General features: G+C 42.7%; 1 protein-coding gene across 2 annotated transcripts; it reads left to right on the top strand.

Annotated features, from left to right (window-relative positions):
- The first annotated feature begins 1093 nt into the window (after nt 1–1093).
- Nucleotides 1094–10013, top strand: LOC123452763 (ABC transporter G family member 48-like). 2 transcript variants are annotated; one of them, XM_045129473.1, is made up of 19 exons: nt 1094–1650; nt 3764–3846; nt 4107–4191; nt 4284–4574; nt 4661–4751; nt 4868–5768; nt 5863–6023; nt 6129–6232; nt 6362–6530; nt 6625–6693; nt 6815–6915; nt 7048–7380; nt 7494–7784; nt 7875–7958; nt 8149–8282; nt 8451–8678; nt 8786–8957; nt 9120–9374; nt 9471–10013. In XM_045129473.1, the coding sequence occupies exons 1-19, from the start codon at nt 1186–1188 to the stop codon at nt 9738–9740; spliced, it is 4287 nt and encodes a 1428-aa protein (XP_044985408.1). In that variant the 5' UTR covers nt 1094–1185; the 3' UTR covers nt 9741–10013. The 2 variants fall into 2 exon arrangements, with proteins under 2 accessions (XP_044985408.1, XP_044985409.1); XM_045129474.1 differs by lacking the exon at nt 1094–1650 and adding an exon at nt 3182–3677.
- Nucleotides 10014–10233: the final 220 nt, after the last annotated feature.

The raw sequence follows: 10233 nt of genomic DNA, 5'->3' as shown, positions 1-10233 counted from the left end.
TGATATTGTGAAACTGAAATTATTTTCTTTCTCTCTTAGAAATCGAGTTAAAGCATGGTTTTCATCTTTATCTTAAAATAGTAAAATGATTGATGATCAAAGTGTAAAGTTACCTTTATTGCTAAATATTTTCGTTCCGTTAAGGTAATATCTCTCATAAAAATCAAATTACGAATTTTAAACCATGCCCCCCTCAGCCGCCGGAGCATAACCACCTCGTCACCGACGCGGGCATCTGGAGGAGTGAGGGCATGGGGATGGTGGGATCATGAGGAGTGAGGTCATGGGCGTGGAATCATGGATAAGGAACAAAGGAGTGGAGAGAGGGATTTGATTTTCCAGAACGACCTCGTGTCGCTGACATGGCCATGTTCACTACTTTACGATGCGTGCTACTACAAATCCAACGGTGAAGAGGGCGTTCGGCGATGGACGTGAGAAACCTGACGTTCGACCCTTATTATTTCCGTTTTTAAAAAGAAAAGAAAAGACTGTACATACTCACAACTGAAAAAGGAGGGAAACTAGTAGGAAACCTTCCAAGCAGCTAGCTACTGTTCCAAGGAGCAGCTGGGGTCTGTTTGGTCCGTCGATTGACCTTCCGGATTGTAGACTCTACCGTAGAAGAGAAGATTAGACTAGTCCTGTGCAAGCTCGGAAGTACAGTATATCGCTATCGATCATAGGAAGTAACGAACGATCGTTGACAAATGTTCTTCTAGAAATGTGAAATTAAGCCATGCATGCATCATATCTTGGAGATGAAGAAAGAATTAATCACGTGCTCGCTCGTTCGATTGTCCTTGTGATTCGGAGATACAATATATATTCAAATCTCAATCTCCTCCTTCTAGATGATGGCTGGAAATATACAAGTTTGACTTGCCAGACATTCTACGTGCTATGCATCATGCATGTGCTTGCTGGAGCTGACTAGTCGTAGGTAACTAGTAGGTTGTACTCCTGTGCATGCTATGGGGGCAACCGGAGGAAGATTCGCCGGCTGACCGGCCGGCGTTTCCCTTCACCACATGCAACCATGCACGATCGAGTTCCCTATATATACTCACTATACCACTAGAAAAAGAAGAAGTAGTAAAAGAAGAAGATCAGAGTGCATCTGCGGGCAGGAGGAGCAAGACCCTTCGCACGCAGCTACCTAGCGATCGATCGAGGCAGGCAGCCATGGAGCCGTCGGGCAGCCGCCGGAGTGCCAGCGCGGCCTCCTGGGGCTCCCGCCGCTCCGGGTCCATCTCGCACTCCTTGAGCGGGGGTGACCCCTTCGGCCGCGCCACGTCGCGGCGGGGCCACGAGGACGACGAGGAGAACCTGCGCTGGGCCGCGCTCGAGAAGCTGCCCACCTACGACCGCATGCGCCGCGCCGTCATCGACGGAGCCGGTTACGAGCTGCAGGGACTGGTGGACATTAACCAGCTGGCCAGCGGCGAGGCCGGCAGGGCGCTGCTGGAGAGGGTGTTCCAAGACGACAGCGAGCAGTTTCTGAGGCGGCTCAGGGACCGGGTGGATCGGGTGGGCATCGAGCTGCCGGCGATAGAGGTCAGGTATCAGGGGCTCTCCGTCGAGGTCGACGCCTTCGTCGGCAGCCGCGCCCTGCCCACGCTCTGGAACTCAGCCACAAACTTCCTGCAGGTTACCATACTAACCATGCATATTCTCTTCTCTCTTCTGTCACCCGCTCCCTCCCTCTCTCTAAAGATTTATAAGTTTTGTTTAAAGTCAAGCTTCTTCGTAGATACTGTCATCGGATGTACTCCCTCCGTTCATAAATATAAGTCTTTCTAGAAATTTAATTAATGGACTACATACAGATGTATATAGACATATTTTAAAGTATAGATTCATTCATTTTGTTTCGTATGTAGACATCTAGTAAAATATCTTTAAAGACTTATATTTAGGTACGGAGGGAGTATTCAATAGTAAATGGGTCTAAATACATTCATTTCAACAACAAATAATACACATGGAAGGGATACTATATATATTGTGTATTATCTGATGATATTAGTTTGGTGTCATAGTTCTGGGTAGTTTTTCCTATAAACTCGATCAAAATTTACATTAGTTGATTTTACACAAAATTTATTGGCATTCCTTGTAGAGATAAGAGGAAGTAACAAATCAAGTCTTTAGTTTTCTCTCCATATATCACGTTGTACTTTCCCCGTTCCTAAATACTAAGACATTTTAAAAATTCTACTATGAACTACATACAAATGTATATAGACATATTTTAAAGTATAGATTCATTCATTTTGCTCTGTATGTAGTCTACAATGAAATTTCTAAAATGACTTATATTTAAAAAAGTAGGGAGTATTAGATAGTGCGGAAACCAACGAAAATCAATTTGGCTCCAGAGAACATATGTTTCTACGCGTTTAAAATATACTCCCTACGTCTAGAAACATTTGTCGGAGAAACGGATGTTTTTGGACCTTTTTAGTTCTAAATACATCCATTATATCTAGTTTTCCGACAAATATTTTTGGAAGGAGGAAGTATTTTACAAATGTGAAAGGAAAAAAAAGATGTATTTACTACAACACCAAAATGCTTTCTGCAAATATCAAGGGCAAAAGCTTGAGCATTTTTTACTTGTAAAAGCAAAACAAGCCTAACGACAAATGATACTTCAAACGTTATACTTAATTCTAGTTTTTGCATTGATGAGGCACCACTATTCTGTTGGATATGAAAATTATTAACCATGCTTGTTATACTAGAATGAACATTTATAAGGAAAAAACAGAATTACAGTGATTTATTTATTACTTATTTTTAATTTTTTATGCATTCAAAAGTATATAGTTCATGAAATCAAAACCATACTTCCGAAAACTAGATGACACATGTGCTAAGCAATTTAAACAATTAAAAAACCCGCACTCGAGAGTACCCACGTCCCAAAGTCACCCCTTAGGTCATCTCCAATGGTTGCATGATCATCGTTGGTAAAATTGACACATAGATGATTTTGATGACATGACGCATAATAAAAGAAGAGAGAGAATGAAATCGTATGAACTTGAAGCAACGGTTCACGCACAAGCTCCGAGGCAAGCGTGGTTATTTCTTCCATGTTTAGTGGATCCCTTTAGTTGAACATACCGACGGTTGAAAATGCTCTTATCCAAATGGCCAGCCACGTCACCCAGATCCGCCCGCTAGCTGCCACATGGGCTTCTTCTTCCTCCCCGCCTCTCTCTCTCTCTTCCCTACGGGCTACGTCCCTCCACCCAAGGCCAGAGCATACCAGACTAGACCATGGAGAACTCGCTCGTGGCGGCGGTGGCAGTGGGAGGGAAGCGTCTCCTTTCGAAGGTCAACGGCGACGTCCTGGTGAGGGGCGTTCAACTCCGGCCTGGTGGTGCCGCTGCACTCCCACTCCTCCCCTCCCCGGCCCCGCGGGGGCGGCAGGGGAGACCAAAATTCAGCCTGGCTAGCTACAGATCATGACATCCATCAATCAGTTCTAGAGGGCGGACCAGCGGCGAGTCTCAAGACTCCAATGGCTTCTCGAGCCGAGCGTCATTGAGGTGTTCGACGAAATGCCTAGCAGCGTGTGTTCGCGGCTTTGACGATTCCTTCCTTAATCCCCCTTGCCCTGCCCATCCTATCATGGCTTGCCTTCAAGTATCAGTTATTCACATTTGGTCTCTCTCATCTACTCCTGCCTTTTGGATTTAATCACTAGCGTAACGATGATTTGCTTACACAACGATGTATATGATGCCGGCAGGGTCTTGTGGGACAACTTGCTTCCTCGAACAAGAGGACCATCAACATACTCCAGAACGTCAATGGCATCATCAAACCATCAAGGTAATAAGTCGTGACATCATTACTCTTGCTGCCTGCTACTGTTTCTTTATCACAAAAGCACCACAAGTAGCCATTGTCAAGATCAGTTTTCAGTATCTAGGCGGAGGCGGAATCAGCAACAAAATTCACTCATCATTCTTGTTGCTTTCCTCTAAATGTGACCGCAAAAAAAGTAAAAAAAGAAAGAAAATACTAGACTGATCAACTGTACCTTTTGAAGCCAAATAAGTAAGTACTTTAACATGTATGGCGTTTTTCAGGATGACCCTTCTGCTTGGACCTCCATCTTCAGGAAAGAGCACATTTATGCGAGCCCTTACTGGGAAGCTCGACAAAGCCCTCAAGGTTTGAACTCATCTTCTTCTTTTTTTGCTTCTGCATTATGGCCACATATAAATAAACAAATAGTCATCGTATGGATATGGCAACACACCCAGGTATCTGGCAGCATCACTTACTGTGGCCATACGTTTGAGGAGTTCTACCCTGAGAGGACCAGTGCGTATGTTAGTCAGTACGATCTCCACAACGCAGAGATGACCGTAAGAGAGACACTGGATTTCTCCAGGCGGTGCTTAGGCGTCGGTGCCAGATATGACATGCTCGCTGAGCTCGCTGCCAGGGAGCGTGAAGCTGGCATAAAGCCAGATCCTGAGATCGATGCTTTTATGAAAGCTACTGCGGTGCAAGGGCAGGAGAGTAATATTGTTACCGATCTTACTCTCAAGGTGAGATGTCAGCTGTTCTGTCAATTACATGCAACTCTCTAGCAAAATTTCACCCATTTGAGTCTTAAGAAAAACCTCACTGTCAGGTTCTTGGGCTTGACATTTGTGCTGATATGCCCATTGGTGACGAGATGATCAGAGGAGTTTCTGGCGGGCAGAGGAAGCGTGTAACAACTGGTATGCATGCATACATAGAAAGAATAAGCTCAACCTTTTCCATTCATAGTTGAAAAGAATTTCTTACTTAATTCATATTACACTTGTCTGATTTTTTTTACTTGTATCCATGGCAGGGGAGATGTTAACAGGACCTGCAAGGGCTTTGTTCATGGATGAAATTTCCACTGGTTTGGACAGCTCTAGCACATTTCAGATTGTGAAATACATAAGACAATTGGTCCATGTGATGAATGACACCGTGATGATCTCCCTCCTACAACCACCGCCAGAGACCTACAACCTGTTTGATGACATTATTTTGCTATCAGAAGGATACGTAGTGTACCATGGGCCACGTGAAAACATCTTGGAATTCTTTGAATCTGCTGGTTTCCGATGCCCTGAGAGGAAAGGAGTTGCTGACTTTCTTCAAGAGGTCACTTCCAAGAAAGACCAGCAACAGTACTGGTACCTTGACCAGGAGCAGTACCGTCACGTGTCTGTCCCAGAGTTTGCTGAACGTTTCAAGTCATTCCATGTAGGCCAGCAGATGCTCAAGGAGCTGCAAATTCCTTTCGACAAGTCCAAAACTCATCCTGCTGCGCTGACCACCAATAAGTATGGGCAATCCAGCTGGGAGTCATTCAAGACAGTGATGTCAAGAGAGCTGCTATTGATGAAGCGCAACTCCTTCATCTACATCTTCAAGGTTACCCAGTTGGTCATCCTTGGGCTCATTGCCATGACTGTGTTCCTCAGAACAAAGATGCCACATGGGAAGATTTCTGACAGCGGCAAATTCTTTGGTGCTTTGACTTTCAGTTTAATGACCGTCTTATTCAATGGATTTGCTGAGCTACAATTTACTATTAAAATGCTTCCTACGTTCTACAAACAGAGGGATTTCTTGTTCTTTCCTCCATGGACCATTGGACTGGTAAACATAATCTCAAAAGTTCCTGTTTCGCTTGTGGAGTCGATAGTATGGGTTGTCCTCACTTACTATGTAATGGGCTTTGCGCCTGCTGCAGGAAGGTATACATCCGCGTATAACCCTTGTGCCCACTTCAACTTTTGCATTTTAGTTTTGAATGCATAACTCCATTATTCATCTATTTGCTCATTGCAGGTTCTTTCGTATGCTTTTAGCTTTTTTTGCTACTCACCAAATGGCAATGGGTCTTTTCCGATTTCTTGGTGCTGTTTTGAAATCAATGGTTGTGGCCAACACCTTGGGGACGTTTGTGATCCTTCTTGTTTTCATATTTGGAGGATTTATCATACCCAGAGGTAAGCACCCTGTCATGACAAGCTAGGCACAATATATCAGCTATCTGCATCTCATTTGCATGGATGAACGTAAGCCTTCTTCATCCTTAATTTTGATTGGCATAGGTGACATCCGACCATGGTGGATTTGGGCTTACTGGTCATCTCCTATGATGTACAGCCTGAATGCGATATCCGTCAATGAATTCCTTTCAAGTAGGTGGGCCAAAGTAAGTTTTTCTTAGGACCCTGTGTTTTTTAGTTTCTTCTAATTCGGATAGTGAAGGGATCACCATATCCTAGTGTTGTGAAGGTGATGACATCTCAACTAATGATGGACGTTTTCTTTTTTATTACAGCCAAACAATGGTACTACATCTATCGATGCACTAACAGTAGGCGAGGCTATTCTTAAAGCCAAAGGCTATTTCACTAGAGATTGGGGATTTTGGGTTTCTATTGGAGCCCTTGTAGGATTCACTATTTTATTCAACATATTGTACCTTCTGGCACTTACGTACTTGAGCTGTGAGTACCATTTTTTTCTTCTTCTGGTTGACATTATTGTTTGAAGCCTTAGTGAGCAAGGTACTTACACTATATATGATTTGTTCTCATCCAGTTGGCAGCAGCTCAAACACAGTTTCAGACGAGGAGAATGAGAATGAGACAAACACTACAATACCTATAGGTGAGTTCTTAAGTATTCATTACACTACTGCAGTCTTTGTACTATTTATTTATCAAGCTACATGAAGCCGTTAACAACAATAATGCTAATTGGTCACTATCTTCACTTGAAATTTCTGCAGATGAAGCCACAAATCGGCCAACTCGGTCACAAATCACCTTGCCTTTCCAGCCTCTTTCACTTTCTTTCAACCATGTAAACTACTACGTGGACATGCCTGCAGTAAGCCTACCTGTCTTTCTACTCACATATATCGTGCTAGGACAAATTCATCACCTCTATGATAACATTATCTGCAGATGTGAACGGAAAATATTTTAGGCCTAACATAAAATCTCTCAACTTGTGTTTCAGGAAATGAGGGAGCAAGGATTCACAGAAAGTCGTCTCCAGTTGCTCTCTGATATCAGTGGTACTTTTAGGCCTGGTGTTCTGACAGCATTAGTTGGTGTGAGTGGAGCTGGGAAAACCACTCTAATGGATGTCCTGGCAGGAAGGAAAACTAGTGGATCTATTGAAGGAAGTATCACCCTCTCTGGTTACCCTAAAAAACAAGAAACTTTTGCCCGCGTGAGTGGCTATTGTGAACAAACTGATATCCATTCACCAAATGTTACTGTATATGAATCCATTCTGTACTCTGCCTGGCTGCGCCTTTCTTCAGATGTCGATGAAAATACGAGAAAGGTATACTCATTGAAGCCACGTTTCAGACTCAACTAAAGATGCAGTGTTCTTTATATTTGAAGCTTCAAACTGTAACTGTTTCCATCTAAAGAAATTAATCTTTGCCCTCGCAGATGTTTGTGGAGGAAGTCATGACTCTTGTGGAGCTTGATGTTTTGCGTAATGCTATGGTTGGTCTCCCTGGAGTGGGCGGGTTATCGACTGAACAAAGAAAGAGACTGACAATTGCTGTGGAGCTGGTAGCAAATCCTTCAATCATATTCATGGATGAGCCAACTTCTGGTCTTGATGCTAGAGCCGCGGCAATTGTAATGCGGGCGGTGAGAAATACAGTGAACACTGGGCGAACTGTGGTTTGCACTATCCATCAACCCAGCATCGATATATTCGAGTCTTTTGATGAGGTTCTCTATCTGTCTCTCTCTCTCTCTCTCTCTCTCACGCACACACATATATATGAAGTGCAAATAACTCACTATTGGTTCCTTTTATAGCTTCTGCTTATGAAAAGAGGAGGACGAGTTATTTATGCTGGTGAACTTGGTCAGCACTCTCATAAACTAGTTGAATATTTTGAGGTCAGTTTCCTTAGTTTACATGTTGATGTGGGGCAGCAAGTTTTGTTCCACTTTGCAATTGAATGGATAACCTGCTTACAAATATGACCAGTGGGCTTAGAAAAAGTCACTCACTTAAACAGGCCTTGAACTCCTTGTAGGTGTAGAAAAAGTGAAAAACCTAACACAAGAGGTTGTCATTGCATTGCAGGCAATTCCAGGTGTTGAAAAGATCACAGAGGGATATAATCCTGCAACATGGATGCTGGAAGTTAGCTCCCCTTTAGCCGAGGCTCGCCTGAACGTAAATTTTGCTGAAATTTATGCTAATTCTGATCTTTATAGGTAAGGAGCCTCATTCGTTGAACTTGAGCGCAACCTTTCAATATTTTTATCCATTGGCTGTTAATTCCTTTAAAACAAGTACATATTCTCTTAAAATGGAGTGCCAAAATTGCAGTTGTTTTCATTTCTAGTATCAACATTGAGTTCCTATTTATCAACTATGACCAGGAAAAACCAAGAACTTATTAAGGAATTAAGCATTCCCCTGCCTGGCTATGAGGATCTCTCATTTCCTATGAAGTATTCTCAGAATTTCTACAACCAATGTGTTGCAAACTTCTGGAAGCAATACAAATCTTACTGGAAGAATCCACCCCACAACGGCATGCGCTTTCTTATGACGATGATCTATGGCCTTGTATTTGGCACAGTGTTTTGGCAGAAGGGGACGAAAATGTATGATCTTATTTTTCTATAGTTGGGACTTTCAAATGATTATATATTAGCTTCTATTGAGGCACTAATTCTTTTTGGCTTTTTGCATATGTTTGATTTGTGGGCAGAAACTCAGAACAAGATTTGTCCAATCTACTTGGAGCCACTTATGCTGCTGTCTTCTTCCTTGGGTCTGCCAACTGCATCACAGTGCAGCCTGTTGTGTCAATCGAGAGAACTGTCTTCTACCGTGAAAAGGCGGCAGGGATGTACTCTCCATTATCCTATGCATTAGCTCAGGTAATTTTTCACTCTTAATTTGATACACATTTTGATAGAAAATTCGTGTTTAGATTCATTGAGCTTGTCTAAATGAAAGGGCCCATCCTATTCAAAATATAATGAGCACAAACTCCAATGGTGGTATGATTCTAAAGATTGTGCAATTTTTGATTCATGCAGACATGCGTGGAGGTGATCTACAACATCTTGCAGGGGATTCAGTACACGGTCATCATCTATGTGATGATTGGATATGAGTGGAAAGCTGCAAAGTTCTTCTATTTCCTTTTCTTTATAATTTCAAGCTTCAACTACTTCACATTGTTCGGCATGATGCTGGTGGCGTTGACCTCATCTTCCATGCTTGCAAACATACCCATAGCCTTTGTATTCCCTCTTTGGAACCTTTTTGCTGGGTTCCTCGTTGCGAAACCGGTAAGTAAGCCAAGATTAACCCGTGTCATGTGTTGATTAATTAACTTGATTCGTTGACTAAGGATCATGATGATGGTTTGCTGCTTGTTGTTGCAGTTAATACCAATTTGGTGGAGGTGGTACTACTGGGCGAACCCTGTGTCCTGGACCATCTATGGTGTCATCGGGTCACAGTTTGGTGATAACACCAGTTCTTTTTCGGTCTCCGGTGGGGGCCACACGGTGGTGAAGCAATTCTTGGAGGACAGTTTGGGCATCAAGCACGATTTCCTTGGGTATGTGGTGCTCGCGCATTTCGCATACGTCATCGGATTCTTCTTAGTGTTCGGCTACTCCATCAAGGTGTTGAACTTCCAGAAACGTTAGGCAGACGGCCACTTATGCTTATGCAAGAGAGAGGCGGCAATATATAGTTTGTGTGTATATGTGTATAGTAGAAGTAGTAGGATACATACATAACATTATTGCATAAGCTCTGCTATTTAGAGGAATGGTAGTTGGTAGCGATATGCCGGCCCTATTTTTATCATTATTATTGTTGTTGGTGTCCTGCAAGACACAAGGTTATGTAGCATCTTCGTGTAAGTATCCCAAAATAGTATTCTTCCCAATAAAAAGTGAAGGAAAGTGTTAACGCGAGTGTTTCTGTCACATACAAGTTGTTACTGGTCCGGTATGAATTAATTATTTTGGTATTTGCAAGGATTGGTATGGTTTTAAATACAGGCCAATGGCAGTTGAAACAAAGTAGCTGGTATTTGCAATGATTAGTACGGTTGTGAAAAACAGGTGAATGGCGGTTGAAGCAAAGTAACCAACTAAACAAGTAAATCTTTATCTTTATCTTTATTTCTTATCT

This window comes from Hordeum vulgare, chromosome 5H, assembly GCF_904849725.1.
Source record: "Hordeum vulgare subsp. vulgare chromosome 5H, MorexV3_pseudomolecules_assembly, whole genome shotgun sequence".
Taxonomy (NCBI): Eukaryota; Viridiplantae; Streptophyta; class Magnoliopsida; order Poales; family Poaceae; genus Hordeum; species Hordeum vulgare.
This window is presented reverse-complemented; position numbering and strand designations above follow the sequence as displayed.

Excerpts from the sequence above, each read along its gene's own strand:
- LOC123452763 (XM_045129473.1), top strand. The coding sequence starts at position 1,186 with ATGGAGCCGTCGGGCAGCCGCCGGAGTGCCAGCGCGGCCTCCTGGGGC. Across the intron at positions 6,916-7,047 it reads ACTACGTGGACATGCCTGCA|GAAATGAGGGAGCAAGGATT; the intron begins GTAAGCCTACCT and ends CTTGTGTTTCAG. Across the intron at positions 8,679-8,785 it reads TGGCAGAAGGGGACGAAAAT|AAACTCAGAACAAGATTTGT; the intron begins GTATGATCTTAT and ends ATTTGTGGGCAG.